General features: G+C 52.3%; 1 protein-coding gene across 9 annotated transcripts in view; it reads right to left on the reverse strand.

Annotated features, from left to right (window-relative positions):
- Positions 1-16,138, reverse strand: part of LOC102061060 (protein CEPU-1) — a 399,822-nt gene that overhangs the window by 144,829 nt on the left and 238,855 nt on the right. For 4 of the 9 annotated variants that reach the window (XM_074527878.1, XM_074527883.1, XM_074527879.1 and 1 more), the window contains exon 2: positions 4,736-4,820. In XM_074527878.1, coding sequence (XP_074383979.1) covers positions 4,736-4,820 — 85 coding nt within the window. Of the gene's footprint in view, positions 1-4,735; positions 5,359-5,790; positions 5,934-6,328; positions 6,363-16,138 lie in introns of those variants that run through there. The other 5 variants (XM_074527880.1, XM_014271034.2, XM_074527884.1 and 2 more) reach the window with 4 other exon arrangements.

Raw genomic sequence — 16,138 nt, forward strand, 5'->3', positions numbered from 1 at the left:
CCTTTGCTGCTCAGGAACTGAGAAAAGCAAAGGTGTGACACCTTGGCCTCTGCCAGCCCCAGCTATATCTCCCATTTCAGCCTTGGGAAGCAGTTAGGCAAGCAATCAGGAGTCTCTGAAATAAACAACTGCAGCAGGACAAAAACTACCCGATACTGGGCGTGGAGACCATGGGAATGGGATGGATGGCTTTTGCACAAGTCTGAGCCCTGCAGAGGCAGATGGGCACTGATCTGGATATCAGGAATGTGGTGGTTGTGCAGGGAAGGGGGGAGCTGGCTGGGCAGGGCAGGAGATGGGAACACCTAACTCGGGGTGTTCTCAGCTGGTGGGACAGGCAGCACTGCCTCAGTGGGGTTATTGCAGCTCAGAGTGGGAGTGGGAGCCTGGAGCAAAACGGACACAGAGCTGGGCAGCCACCAGAGGAGGTTTGGCAATCATGGCTGGCCCCTTTCATCATCATCCTCTTCCCTGTCTGGCTTTTGTTACTCACACCCGGAGCCCAGCCCGGTGCTGGGCACTGCTCTTTGAGCCCCCCTGAACCCCCCATGACTCAGCCAAGGCTTTCCCAGGCACAGACAGCTTGGAATGGGTTCCCCTGGCCTCCTCCTCTGCAGGATTTCTGCACTCATTGACGGCAAACCACAAAGGCAGCTGCCCAAAACCTCAGCGAGAATCACCCTCACTCAAACGCTGGCAGGAAAAGCACTGGGGGAGACTTGGAGGCTCCCCCCGGACCTGGGTGCTGGAATACACCACATTTACCCATCAGATATCATTCCCATTTTTCTATTACACAATAAAAACACAGCGAGGCAAATTCCTGTGAATAAAGGGGGGAAGATGGGGCAGCAAAGAGTCACAGAAAACAGACCCATCTCTGAAAAATAGTCTTTTCTGCTTAGCAAACAAGCACTTTCTGTTTGCACCCATCAAACAAACATGCTTGATTTTGTTTTGTTTCACAGCCAAGTCATCATTTCTCCAAAATTATTTCAAGAGCACAACAGGGGCCAAATAAATTTGCAAAACAGGCTTAGGTAAAGAATGACAGAGCTCAGTAGCAAAGCTCACAGCCTTTTTCAAAGCCTGCGTGGAAACCACAGGAAACATCAGGGTTAAAAAAAGCTTTGCCTCATGTTTAACTCAAATGTGACTTTTAGTGCTGGAATCAAAGAGGGGAACAAATGAAGGCATTGCATCACCCTGCCAAGGAAACCAGAGGAGATGGAGAGAGGAGCACCATGGATTTGGGGGGACACCATGCAGGCGCCTGTGCTGCTGATGGGAATGTCAGAGCCTCGCCATGGAAAGCGCTGACTGATGCCAATTAAAGTGAAATCATAATCAAGCCATTTGTTTTGGTGCCCAGAGAGCTGCTCCAAAGGTCTGAGCAATGCCTGGACTCGGTTCAAGCACTGCATGGAAGTTCAGGATGGGTCCTCTCAGCAAGAGCCACTCACTGCTGGTGAGGGCAGAGCTGTCTGGACATGGTGGGAGGGGATGAAGATCAGCCTCATCCTCACAATCTGTGCTTAAGGACACAAAGAAGGACAGAAAACTGACTTTCACCTACACACAATTCCTCAAGGTAACCCCAAAGGCAGGACCAACACATCCATCAGTAAAAACACAGTACTGTGACACAACACCCTCAAACCCTTTCACTATTCCCACAGGCTTTGCTGCACCCAGGAGTAAATCCTACCCCTCCTATCCCAGGCAGCAGCTCTGACCCAACACCTAAAGCTTGATTTAAATTTAATACAGTGACCCAAAGTGCTGGTACCCACAACATGCCTGTACCCTCCAGCAGAAACACCACGAGATGGAAGGAAATATCTGAACACCCCCAATGTCTCTGGTCCTAAACTGATTCCCCACAGTGGACTGTATAGAGCAAAGCCTTTACAACAGAGAAGTCTCCTTGCAGCTTTCAATCCAGCTTTTTTCCCAGCACTGAATTCACTCTGCTTGGAGTGACAGAGCTGAAAAGAGCCTCTTGGCAGGGCACTGCTGCTCAGGCCCCTCAGCACCTGCCACCCCAATAGAACAACCTATTTCCAACAGCCAAAGCCTCTCCCTTGGGAAGAGGGTGGGACAGGATTTCCAAGTGCTCCAGAGAAAGAGCAACTTCTGCTGCTGAGTTTTCAGCTTGCTCTTCGCTTTTGGCATCTGTGAAACACCAAGAAGGGACCTCTAGAAACATCTCTCCTTCCAAATCCTTGGCTGCAGCTCCCCATCCTCCCACCTTGCATGGAAATGAGTGGGATTGGATTAGACCTGATTTTTTCTTTCTTTTCTGAATGCCACCCATGCAGGGCTGGGCAGGAGGTGGCCAGGAGCATCGCTGGGGTCTGCCAGAGCCTTTGTAGCAGCATTGCTATTCTGCACAAGTTAACTCCTCCACAACAGATCGATGGGCACACGGGGCTGGGAGGGGAGCAGGCAGGAAGATTCATGCTTCCTTGATTTCCTCTGGTTTTCACATGCTCTGCTCCTCCTGGTGCAGCACGACAGGGACTGACCAGGGGATGCAGCAATGTCCCACTGCCTGCTGGGCCAGCTGCTCCCACCTCAGACCAGCAGGAAAACACCTCCAAATGCCCAGGCAAAGCCACACCTGCGTGTCTCTGTCACCACAGCAGAGCACTGAGCTGGTGGTGGCAGCAAGGCATTCATTTCCAAGAGCAATCCCTGCTCCCCAAGCAGGGCAGCAGGAATGTCATCAGCACACTGGGAATGGAATCTGCACATCCCAAAGCCCACGTGCCCCTCTCCTGGGGCACACCTGTATTGGCAAGGCACCTATCAAGGGACACGACATCCCTTGCCACCAGAGCGGCTCCCAGCTCTACAGGGGTGCACCCATGGCAGCTCTGGGATGAAGGCACACTGGGATGATGGCACACTGCTCTCCTCCCTCCATCCCCAGAGCCAGGATTTGTCCCCTTTCCCATGAAGCCTCCCTGATAGAAGAATCCCTCCTGCTGACTCACCCAAGCTTCCCTTTGTTCTCCTCCAACACCAGCGGCCACCCAGTGCCAGGGCAGAGCACCTCCATCCTGGTGTGGATCAAGATCCCTGATGCAGGGATCTTGTGCAGGCCCCCACAAGAGCCTCTTCTCACAAGTTTGCAGAGCACCCACCCAGCTGCTGCCACCCCGTGTGTTTCACTGCCCAGACCCCCAGTAACCCAAACCCTCTTTGACAGCAGGATCTGTTGGAATTTTGGCACCTGGGAGAAAACAGCGATTCAGGAAAGAAAAGGAGCTGCTACTTTTTTAAGCCAAGCTCAAATTCCTAAGCAAGACACTCCGTCCTCCATCCTCTACCACCTTTTCCAGCCTCTTTTCCCAGCTGTGCCATGGCACAAGACAAACCCAGAGGAATGGCCACAACACAAATCCCACCCTCCCAGGAGCACTCAGGGGCTGGAGAGGGGACACAAGATTTGGCTGCAAACAACTGAATTGAAGGAAAATTCCTGCTGAAATTCCTCCCAGGGCTTTTTTTTTCTGCCCTGTCTTGGTACTTGGGAGAACACAGTGATTCAGGAAAGAAATTTTACTTTTTTAAGCCAAGCTCAAATTCCTAAGCAAGACACTCCATCCTCCATCCTCTACCACCTTTTCCAGCCTCTTTGCCCAGTCGTGCCATGACACAAGACAAACCCAGAGGAATGACCACAACACAAATCCCACCCTCCGAGGAGCTGGGAAGGGGGTCACAAGATTTGGCTTCAAACAACTGAACTGCAGGAAAATTCCTGCTGAAATTCCTCCCGGGGCTTTTTCTCCTGCACTGGCTCGGCCCCTCTCCACGGGCTGGCCCAAAGCAGGAGTGCAGTGTCACCGCACACGCCCAGCTGGCCCCGCAGATGTTGGTGTCACCTATGCAAAGCTCCTGAGGAGCAAAGTCGCTCCCGAGCATGCTGGAGTTGCAAGCGCCGCTTCCCAGCGCTGCAATTAAAACCTGGCTTTTGATTTTTAATGTCCCTATCAAACATCCTCTGGGATGACTGCGCCCATCTGCTGCGAGGACAGGGACGAGTGTCTGGGCATAAGACGTCCCAGAAATTATGCTGAGCTGAATTACGGATTCCTCGGCAGCGCCTGGACCCCTCGGATCGCTGCTGCAGGAGGCAGGACCCTGGTGCAACGCCCAGCCCCCATTTCTCCCCTTCCCAGGGAGGGAATGCTGCCAGGGAGCAGCAGCCCCTGCCTCTGGAGCACGGGGGTTTTTAAGGAGCGGAGCATTAACCTGCCCCGTCCTGCACTTCCCAATTCCAGCAGGTCTGCACCTGAGATAAAGGCACAAAGGCACACCAGGGGGTCACCAACTCCCCCTTTCCCCAGGCTGGGGTGGTCTGACACGGGTGAAGACACCCCAGGAGCAGAGCAGGATTTATCTGCACCGAAGGCAGCCCAAGCGCCCGAGCCACGGCACCGACAGCAGCAATGGAGCCCCTGCCTCGCACTGCTGCGGGGCAGGACGCCAAAAGGGAACCACAGTCCCTTATTTTTCATCCCCCAGTAACTTTCCCGAGCACAACTGGGAGGGCTGAGCCCAAACCCAATCCCCCGGCACTCCAATCTCTGAGCTCGCTGCCCGGTACCATCATACACCGCCAACCGGCACAGCGCATCCCCCGCGGGGAAACTGAGTCACGACCCCAAAGTCACCACGCAAGCAGCACCCCCGACCCCCCAAGCCCCCGTGCAGCTGCTCCTACCTGAGCGTGGCGCTCTCCCCTTGCCGCACTGTCACGTTGTCCATGGCTTTGGGGAAGGTGGCATCTCCGCTGCGCACGGGCACTCCTGCGGGCACAAGGAAGAGCAGCCTGAGACAGAGGACGACCAGGCACCTCCAGGGCAGGGCCAAGCACCCACCGACCCCCATCCTGGGCAGCGGGGACTTTTCCAACAGGCAAAAAACACACCCGACAAGGCGAAAAGGGGGAAGGGGTGGGTGGAGAGGAGGGATGGGGGGGAGCAAAACCACCGGGGCGAGCGCTGCGGAGCTCCACGGAGATCAGGAGAGCCCCCGGCAAGGCTGGCTGCGAGCGCTGAGCCTGCCGAGCGGCATCGGAGGGAGTCCCGCTGTCCTCGGGCGAGGGAGGAGGACGGGAGGGCCGGGGGGAGGAGGAGGAAGAGGAGGAGGAGAAGTGGCAAAGGTGCTGGGCGAGCCGGTTCTTCGGGCAGCAGTCCGAGGCTCACTTGGGCGAGGAGGCGCCGGGGGGGCCCGGCTGTACCCCGCTCCCGCACGCTTGTCCCGAGGCGGGGGCAGTCCAAAAACCAGTAAAAACCCCAAAAAACACCCCCGAGGCGAGCTAGCAAAGGTGTCCAGACGCGAGAAGGCACAGCGAGCAAAAGCCTTCGGGATGCCCTGCAGCTCCTCTCCTCCCGCCCCGCTGCCGGGGGACTGGTCCAGGCGGGATGCAGGATGGGGATGCGAGGACGGCGGGATGCAGAATGCGGGGATGTCAGGCTGCCGGAGCCCCTGGCTGGCCTCAGCGGCGGGCGGGGGGGACGCGGGGGGGCGGCGGCGGCAGCAGCACCCCGGCCCCGGCCGGCAGCATCCCCGGGGTTGTCATGGCAGCGGCTCCAGCGCTGCCCGGCGCCTCGGCTCCCGCACGGCCCGAGCCCCGCACACGGGCGGGCGGCAGGGCGGGCGGCAGCGGGGCGGGATGCGCGGGAGGACACGCACATTAACCCCCGCCGCGCCGCGCCCTGCGGGGGGATGGCAAGACCCCCCTCGCTCCTTTCTCCTCTGTCCCCCTGCGCTTACCTGCGTCCCGCAGCCAGCGCCGCACAACTCTCCCCTGTGCCCTCCTCTACCTCTGCACCTTCCCCATCCCAGGCGGCAAAGTCAACTGTGCAGGAAGGGAAACTGAGGCACGGGTGATATCCCCCCCTTTCCCCCCAGCCAGGTGATGATGAGGAGAGGCAGGAGCGTGTCCTCCTGGTCCCCTGCACCTCACAGACACAGCGTGAGCTTAAAGTGGCAAATTCCTCCCCAGCCGCAAGCACGGTCCCCGTGTACATTTTATCAGCTCATAATTTAACAAATATCACATTTGCTTAAGCCGAGTAATTCCTCCTTCCCTCCGCTAGTGGCTAAACACATTAATATTTCCAGGCACAGTTCCATGCTGGTAAAAAGGTGCTGGGGAGCACCCTCAGAGCAGAGAGTCCTGGAGGCCACAGTCAAATCACAGCTCTTGGGGTGCTGCACCCCTCAAAGCCCCCAGCTGTCACAGCCCAGCCTCAGGGAACACCAGATCTCCCCCCTTGCAGTGCTCAATGCCTTCCCTGCTCTGCCTTACCCAAAAATCCTCCCTCCATTCCCCCACCGTGTTCTCCGCAGCTTTTGCACGGCACCAACGTGGGGTTGTGGTTTTTATTTGTTGTTGTTTTTGAGTATACTGCTGGCAACCTGAGCTGGATTCAAACTGGTGACCTAGATGTGAAAGGATCCATAGCCCGTTACTAATCCCCGGAGTCTCCGAATCCCCTGTAAACTACTGCTTAATTCACTAACTGTGCTATTTAATCTCTAAAACATTATGAGCTGTGCCGGGCAGAGGAAACACTCCATCAAATAAAGCTTTATTATTATTGTGCATGCTGGCTGGTCATACGAGAAGGGGATTGCTCTGCAAGTCTCTCTACTTTTTCCTCGTCTGAAGGTTCTCTGCTCCTTGAATTTAGCGCTGGTGGGACGTGCTGCCTCCAGCCCTGTGTTTTCCCAGAGGAAACGGCAGCTTTCCCCAGCTTTGGCACAAGGACTTTAATCCCCGCAGTGAACTCGGCTGTCAGAACTGGCAAGGGAGGGGGGAACGCCGCATTCAGCGGATCCTTTGGGGCCACAAATTACATGGGAGGGGTCTCTGAAACCTCGCTGCGCAAGGAGAGCCCGTCAGAGGCAGGGGGAAAGGCTGTCCAGGGCTGTGTCATTGCACCGGGGTGTACAAGACAGCAAGGAATAAAACACAGCAATCCTGCTGATGGCTGCAGCATCCAGGCACCCCTGGCAGGATGGGGACCCCGCTGGGATACCTGCAGCACCATCACAACAAGAGCTCGCTCTTTGTGGGGCCGCTCCTTTGAACGGGCAGAGACCAACTCCTGTGTCAGCAAAAGCGGAGGGATTCCAATAACCACAGCCAGTTAACCTTTTAACACAGAATTCAGCCCCGCATCGCCAGGAGCATCTTAAATTACCAGCGAAAAAACGCCTCCCTGCACTGAAAGCACGCAAGGCTGGGGCAGATGTGACCTGCAGAGCTGTTCCAGCCCTTGCCAGGGCTGAATTTGGCCCACTGTTAGGAGATCATCAGCAGCATTGTTTGAAAATCCCAAGGAATTTACATCCAATATGCTCCTGCATACTAAAGCCCGGCAGAATCCCTGGTCTCCCTCCCTCTCTTGCATACATACAATGTACATATAAATCAGCCTGTCACAGCTCGTCTCTTTTCTGACAGCTGTAATTGCTTCGGACTATAAAAATATCTATAGACAATAAACACAACGCGGGAAAACAGCAAAGAGAAAACCAAATCAAGGTTCCTTTAAATAATTCAGTTGCTCCAGCAGCAGTGGAGCCAGCAACTGAGTCCAGCTGTGAAGGTTCAGCAGCGAGAGAAAGAGAGCTTTGTAGCCTTCTCTGGGGATGAGAGAGTCTTTTTTCCTTCATTGGGTTTTGACCACAGCAGCAGCAGAGTTTGCTGCACACGGGCTGAGCCCATCTGAGCACCAAACAGCCTCTCGCTTTCAGCTTCTTCCCTTTCTTCCTACTCAGGTGAAAGTCTTTTTTTTTTTCCCTCGTTTCGAGCAACAGGCAGGAGGCAAACAGAACGAGCCAAGCACACTCGAGGTGTGTCTGCCTCCGTATCCATCTCACTGCTCTCCTTTCCTGCAAGGCTAAAGGCCCCCCTCTCCTGGCAGAGACCACAAACAGGGCAGCGGGAGCAGCAAGAGCTGGACAGGGTGGGAAGTGATGCACAACAAGGATGGATCCAGAAAAAGGATTTTCCCCATGGGAGATGGATGGGAGGATGCTGAAATCCTGGATGGAGAAAGGGTCAGAAGGAGCAAGGCCCTGTGGGTTTGCTTCCCAAAGGAGCATCTCTGTGGATAGCTAGGGAGGAGGAGGTTCAGAGGCAGAGCAGGGAGCAAATCAGCCCCAAAAACGTCCCACAGGGAAGAATGATGGCATTTGGATTGCTGCAAGGGAACCGATTCCTTCTTCAAGGACCCTCCCAGCAAACACTGCCCCAGTCTCGGGCTTTTCATGCAGAACCAAGCCCTAAGCAGCTAATCTGCAGATCTGGTCCCAAAGGCCGATAATCAGATGCAAATTCGCAGTTCAAGTTCCTCTATCAAGGGAAACAGCAACATCGCTGCATTTTCTCCTGCTTCCTCCCAAGTATCCAGCACGACTCTATCTTCTACTTTATTGTAGATCCAAGTTAAAGACCCTCCCATCATACAGACCTGTCTGCAAACCTATATCCAACACAATCCCACACCTCCCCACACCAATGGATTTCATTCCTGGAGAACAAAAAACTACTTTCAATAAGTAGGTCATTGCGAGGCAATTCGTACAGCCAGATTTTCCTTTTAATTCCTTTTTTCCCTTTTCAGGGAGTTGATAGATGGCAATCTATAGCCCCAAAGTGGAAATTTATTTTTAATCTGAAATGGCCAAATATGATCAGAAACGTAATTTATGCTCGAGACACTCTCGTTCCTTCCAAATGAAAACACGATTTTACAACGCCAGCCGTGCTATCGCATACCACATTATTCTCCAATAAGCTCCGAGTTGCACAAAAAGTGCTTAATTTCCTTGGCATTAGTCAGGTGAATGACACACGAGTCCGGGGGAGCTTTTCCTGAATAACTGCTGAGCTCTCCGTGCCTACAGCCATTCACCAAAACCACAAAGGACGCGGGGCTCTAACTCCGCTCGCTGCCTCATTTATCCCCTCGTTAGCCGTGGCCCCAATTAAAGAACAATAATTGGGAGCCTTACTTGGCCGGAGCCGTTTGGAGCCCTTCTAGCCCCAAAGGCATTCCCATCCGAGCTGGAGGAATCGCCTGTTCAGGGCTGTTTCTAGGGCAGGTTTTGGAATGCAGGCAGCATCCTCATGGGCGCTCAATGCCTCTCAGGCAGGGACTCCCAGCGCCCTCCTCTCGGTGTTTAAAAACAACGCAGGAGACCCCATTAATCCCTGCTAGAGATGCTGTTAATATTTAACTGCAGTTTAGATAAACTTACAGTAACCGTCCTATTAAATTTAAATAAAATGTGCTTTTGGGAGCCTTCCCCTGAAGCCACGCTGCCCTGCTCTGCCTGCACTTTGCACCAAGTGCCTCGCAGTAAAAAAAAAAAAAAAAAAAAAAAAAAAAGAACATTTTGTTTGCCCTTTAAAAAACTGCTGGGCTCGGGTTTGTCGCTTGCTCTCGTCGTGCTCAGGGACTTAGGAATTTTCAAGCACGAATTAACTCCTTCCAGGGCACCCCAGGCTGAGCTGCAAAGCCTCAGCCAAGGGGCTGGAGGAGCAGGTGACATGGAAAAGGCCAAAAATCCGTCCCAAACTGGTGCTGCAAAGCCAGCACAGGGCTGAGCTCCCTGCACCACCTCACCATGTAAACTGAGCATACCCAAGGAAAGCCAAAATGCCCCACACAACACTAATACAACAGCAGCATCCTTGAGGATACTCAATGAGAGGAATAGCAGATTTCTCTTTCCAAACAAGCTGTGGGTCTGCTGGTAGACAAAACCAGCACTGGGAGAGAAAAGAAATAATGGGAAGGATTCCACTGATTGATGAATGGAATAAGGTATTGGCTTTTACAAACTTTAAACTTTAAGTTTGCTGAAAAATGAAATTGAACACTGAAAGATGAAAGAAACAATGGGGAAGAAAAAACCCCAAATTCCATAAGAACTAAAAATTAAAAGGGAGGGTTGTACATTAGAGGGGAATATTTGGTGTCAGGTGTATCAGGGAGTCTGAACCTCTCAAGTGCCTCAGAAATGGGGAAAAAGAGAGGGAAATGTGGCTGGGAAATCAGGATAAAAAGGAGGCTGAGTCCTCCAAAAATTGGAGAGATCCCAGGGGAATGCCCCATGGCCTCTCCCTTTATTGGAATAAAGTTCCAGGACTCCTCTGTCTCCTTTATGGACATCAACTTCTGGCGTTTGTGCATTAATTTTCCCAACACTCAATATCTCATCCTTGGCAGTGCTCAAAGCCAGGTTGGATGGAGCAGCCTGGGACAGTGGAAGGTGTCCCCAGTCCCAAGGGGTGGGACTGGATGAGCTTTAAGGTCCCTTCCAACCCAAACCATCCTGGGATTGTTTGTGCATTGCAGAGGGGCCAGGCAGTGCTGCAGCTGGGATCAGGAGGATGCAAAGCAGCCCTCAAGGCCTCATTTTCCCTTGGGATTGGTCCTTTCCCCCACAGCCCTCAGTGTCTGAGTCTTTCACAGCAGCCCAGCCAGGCACTCACATTTATGGAGTGACACCTGTGCAGATCCAGGCTCCATATCAAACATCTATGCAGAGAGTTAAAAAACTGATCAAAGAGCTACCAAGCCATGCTGGCACAGTGAGAATTACGAACTGGGATTGATCCTTGGTACAAATCAATATTGATTTCACATAAATCTGTTTCTGTGAGCCTATGCTGCTGTATGAACAGCCCAAAGAACTCCTTTGATGCAGACTCTGCATCCCCAGCAGTGTTTGATTAGCTCAGGTGCCAGGGACAGTGATGACGTGGGATAAAGCCATGTCATTATCCATCTAATGGCATTTGATAAGTGTGTGACATTAACCCAGAGCTCTACCACTCAATCCCTGCAGGCAGTGGAAAGGGGGAAAAGCTGAATGAGCTGAAAAGCAAAGCCAGGCACTCCTCAGATCTCACCATGGATATTTGAGAGCTCCAGCATGGCTCCCTTAAATGTGAAAACACAAGGTTCTACCCCCTCTGAGGCTCTGCCCGCAGACTGGGGGCTCTGTGCTGCATAACTGTTTGGAAAAGCAGCTCCAGGAGTTGCTGTGCCTCCTCCTGGGATGGTCCCAAGGCAAACACACTGAGCCAAGCCTTCCCCAGCCCATCTGGATATCACACACAGCCTCAACTGCTGGGAGCAGCAAAAAGCCTGCCTGGTTCACCCCCTCCAGCTCAGTTTTACCCCTCCCAAACCCTTTCTGAACAGAAAACTGCTCAGTCCCTACAGAACCAGGAAAAGCAGACAACAGGGGAGGAGTACATACCTCAGTTTAGATGACCACTTTCAACAAAAATCAAAAACTAAGAGCAGAGCCCCTAAAATCCCTCTTTTAAAAGCACTGATTGTGCTCAGCTGTGCTGGGTGAAAGCCCAGCCCACTGCCAGGTGTTCTGCATCCTTGGAATCAGCCTCTCCTGATCTCCCTATTGCCTGCACCTGCCTCCACACTGGGAGCAGCCACCTCCAAACCAAGCTGTCCTTCCTGAGTCCCCACCAGCTGCTGCCCAAAATGGGCTTTTCCCCATTTCCACCTCAAATCAGCACCCATCTTTTGCCAGCCTGCTTTCCTGAAGTTGCCAAATTGCTGGAGTACATTCCTTGGGAAAAAACTCCAGGCTCATCGCCGTCTGTCTGTATCAATTTGAGTTTTGCCACTGGTCCTCTGACCCTCACTGGCTCTCTGCATCCAAGAATAATATTAATAATAGTCATGCCATTAAGCGAGATGCTTGGTTTGAATTTGAAGATTTTGAGAAATGATCTCATAAATTTAATTCCCGGGGTACCATCTTTGAGCGTTAACAGGCACAGTCGCCTCTGAATTCTGGGAAATGAGCATAATTACATGGAGATCGACAAGGCACAAATGCCAAGAATTCTGTTAACCTTTAATACTGCAAAAAAACTCTCCCCTTGTAATTATCTCTTTCCTTTGTCTTAAATGTTACTGATGAATATTTAGTGGGATAAGCAAATAAAAGGAGGCTGAGGGGTGCAAGGAGGTGCAGTTCCCTGTGGGGCAAGTCTGAAAACCTCACAGAATCATTGTGGGTCAGGGGAGGATGGGAGCCCAGGTCACAAAACTGCTCCATGGGCAATCACACCCCTGTGGTGACACACAGACATGACAGAGCTGGCAGAGGGGAATTTGAGTTTCTCCAAAATCCAGATTAATTCACAGCAGTGCTGCAAATGCACCTTCAGCCAGGTCAGTGAAGAGTGATCCCACAGTGGGATGGGTTCAGGTGCCTTTTCTCCAAACAGAACTTTGGCTGGGAATAAAACTTCCCAGGTGAAAAACACATCACCTTTCAAACACATCCTCCCTAGGGCTGCAAATGGCACTGCCCTCTTGCTGCACATGGAGCCTGATGGAAAGAAGATTTTCTCCCGGTGTGAACTGCATTAATATCTGTCAGAGCTCTGGCATTTCTGCCTATAATGATGAAAAATATGTGCCGAGAATGCGGGGTGCTCTCAGCATCGCCTCCCTCCCCATGAAGTGAAATTAGAAGCAGCTGCTCCTGCTCCCGTCCTCTTTACAGCCCTACAACATTATCTGGGGAAGATTATGATTTGGGAGATGGCGTGGAGATAAGGGAGCCCCGTGACCCATCCGTATTCCAGCGGTGCCCTGCTGCAGACAGGGCTCAGCTCTCCCCTCCCTGCAGCTGCAGCCTGGTGGAAAGGTCACTCTCCTCTCTTAATGTCGTGTCAGAGCCACCGCTGAGGGAACAAGGCAAGGGAAAAGGCACATCTCCCCCAGTGGGTGGAGAAAATCCAGCTCTGTCCTGGGAGGAGTGAGCCAGCAGGAGCTGGTTGGGCTCGACCCACCTGCAATGCCAAATGCTCTCAGAGCGCTGTCCAGGAGCTCTGGAACAGCTGAAGGAGCTTCCTGCTGGATTTGAAGGTGCTGCTCTCAACCACACCCCAACAGCAGCTGGAGCTGCTGATTTGGATGGGCAAGGAGGAGAGGAATTGCAGCACACCCCTGTGCCTATCCCAAAATACTGAGGGACAGAGGATATCCCAGCTGTGAAAAACGCATATATTTTTTGATTGGCTTTTCACAAATATTAAAATGAATATTTTATGTGTTGTGTTAGAAAGTGATGCCGTATTAATTCTCTTAAGTGGTGTGTTAAATATAGTTTTAGGTTATAAAAATTGTTAAAAAAGAAACGATGCTATGTAGGATACTTTTTTTAAAGAAAGGACTCGCAGCAAGATAGCAGCCCCAGGACACCTAAATCTTTCAGAGAAAAATAATTTATTGCCCTCTTATCAGAAGAAATGAACTTCTTCCCACCTCAAAGGTGCTGTCAGGATTCGGAGGAAGTTGAGGATGACCAGACAGAATCCTGTGTTTGAATGGAATTTATGCATCATGTATGAGGTGTATGACTATGCAACAGGCTATTGGTTTTAAGGGTTCATCCTCTTTTAACGTGAGTCCTTACTCAGGCTCGTGCTGCCCAGAAAAGGTTCCTCTTTGTTTCTATTGTCTCATATTGTCTAATTCAAATTGTCCAAATTATTATTACTCAAATTGTATTACTATTTTTATAACCATTTTATTACTATTAAAGTTTTAAAAATTTAAAAACAAGTGATCGGCGTTTTTCACACCAGCCATGAGTGTGCCAGCCCCAGATCCCAAATTGAGCAATGCTTTTTGGGCCACTGAGGCTGTGAGCTGGCCCACACAGAAGCCCCAGAGAGGCTGGAGCAGTCACAGAGCAAACTTTCCTTCCAGCCTCAAGGCCAGACCTTTACACATTCCCTCCTCCCTCATTCCAGGAGGAACGAAACCAGAGCAGTGTTTATTCACAGAAGACTGGGGAGAAAAATGAAAGAGGCGAGTTCATTAAGTCCAACACCTCCCTCTCCTGGGAGGGCTCTGCTCTTGGAGAGGGGAGGAACAGTCCCAGCCCAGGAGCAGGGCTGTGGGCAGCAGCGAGGGCTGCAAACCTCCCTGAGAGAGGTGACACCACAACCACCCCAGACCTGGGGGCTCAGAGGCTCCAGCCAGCCCCTCAGCTACTCCTGACCTCAGAACAGATGTTTGCTCTCCTCCTTTCTCTTTCCCTTCCCCTGCCTTCCACTGGAGCGAGGTTTCTGGTCTCCAAGCTGCTTTTATGCCCCTTTAAAAGGTTATAAAAGCTGTCTTTATATTCCAATAAAGGGATGTAAAAACAACCTTTTTTGCAGTTCTATAAACGTGGTTAACTTTTCCCCCCATTAATACCTTTTTGCCTCAATGCCATGTGAATGTGTGGGCTGCTCCAGGACATGGAGGAGGACGGGATTTGGGCATCACATCCCGAGGCAGAGACAGCAGAGCATCCAAAGGGAGAAGGAGCAAGGGGCTGTGCTGGGGGCACCCAGCACCCTGCTGGAGGCAGCTCTGATGCCAGGCAAAGACAGGCAGCATAATCTGAGCTGCTGCCCAAAGAGGAGAGAGATGAGGATACAACCCCAGTGGGTACTGTGCTGGTGCATTTAGTCCAAAGAAAATTCCTCCTGGAGTCAGGCGTGAGCTCAGGGAAGGATTGTGCTGTGGCACGAGAAAAATTCAAGGGATGAACTATAAATCAGGGGGTAAAGAGCTGCCCAGCAGGGTTTTTCCTCTTCTTGCAAAAGCCCATGGATGTAAGGGATGATGAACTGCAGCCACCCTGTCCCTAGCCCTGCACAAACCAGCAGCTGCAGCACTCAGGGCTGTGCCACCTCCCTCCTAGGTGACAAGGGACATGTCACCTCACCCTGCACTGCCAGCCCCCTGCTCTTGGCAGCACCATTTAGACCTTACAGACCACGGGTCAGGAGTTGTCCTGTCCAGAACAACAGTGGCACAGGAAGCTTGACAGGTCCCTGCTCCCCGTGCAGCCTCCAGACACAGCTCTAATTATTATTTACCATTCGTGCAGCCATCCCGTGGCTCACAATCCATCTTTCTCAAAAGCGTCCTTTTCCTTGGAAGAGGATCTAAACCTGTCCTGCTGCTCGTCCAACAGCCTCTCCAGGCATTAAAACAAGGAGGTTTATTATTTTTGGTGACAGCCTGTTCTGCAAGGTGAACACAACTGGTATGAATCAAACCGACTTGGATTTCATACATCATCCCCCAGCAGCACCAACGTGAAGGGCAGGAGGGGTTTGGCTGCTGAGTGCAGAGTGAAGCAGGGAGATTATTGGTGCTGATCTATCAGTGATGGGGAGCCTCTGGGGTGCTGGAGGGAGAACACTGGGAGAGATGTGAGTCCATAAACAGGGCAGTCTGGAGACAGCAGCTACCAGGAGGTGGAGTGGAAGCCCAGCAGCAAAGCAGTGGGAACCTTTCCAGATGTGTTCCCACTCTCTGACCTCATTTCTTCCCTTTCTGCCCCTGCACAGGTACTGTGGGATGGGGACCAAACTCTGAGCAGAGCAGATGATCTTATCATAAAATCCCAAAATGGTTTGGGTTGGAAGGAACCTCCCATCATGAACACCTTCCACTGTCCCAGGTTGCTCCAAGCCCTTATCCAACCTGGCTTTGGACACTTCCAGGTCAGGGTCAGCCACAGCTCTTCTGGGAAACCTGTGCAAAGGCCTGACCACACCCACAGTTAGGAATTTCTTCATAAAATCCAATCTAACCCTGCCCCTGGCCGAGGGGCTCCTTGCCCCCTCCATGCACCCTGTCCCAGCTCGCTCCATCCCAGCCAGGCTCAGCCCTCCCTGCCACCTCCAGCTAATTAACCCAGCTAATTGCCTTTGCCAGGTTCCTTTTCAAGGCAGTGGGAGAATGATGAGGGTGAAGGGAGAGGGTGAGCATCCAGGGCTCCCTGGGGAGCTCAGAAGCATTTACAGTCCCTGGCACAGGAAAATCCATACTCATCTTGGCTCTGGGAGGCAGGGCTGCCCTCCCACACTCCTATTAGCAATTCCCAATCATCTTTTATTAGGCCTGCATTGATTTGCTGCTCATTTCGGTGGGAATGAAGAACTAAGAGCCTCAGCCTGGCCTCAGCTGAGGAATCCAGGCACAGAGCAGATGGAGCCAGAGGAGATCTTGGGGGATGCAGCCCTGGGTTCAGCTGAGCTGTTACACAG

The sequence above is a fragment of the Zonotrichia albicollis genome, chromosome 27 (assembly GCF_047830755.1).
Source record: "Zonotrichia albicollis isolate bZonAlb1 chromosome 27, bZonAlb1.hap1, whole genome shotgun sequence".
NCBI classification, from domain to species: domain Eukaryota; kingdom Metazoa; phylum Chordata; class Aves; order Passeriformes; family Passerellidae; genus Zonotrichia; species Zonotrichia albicollis.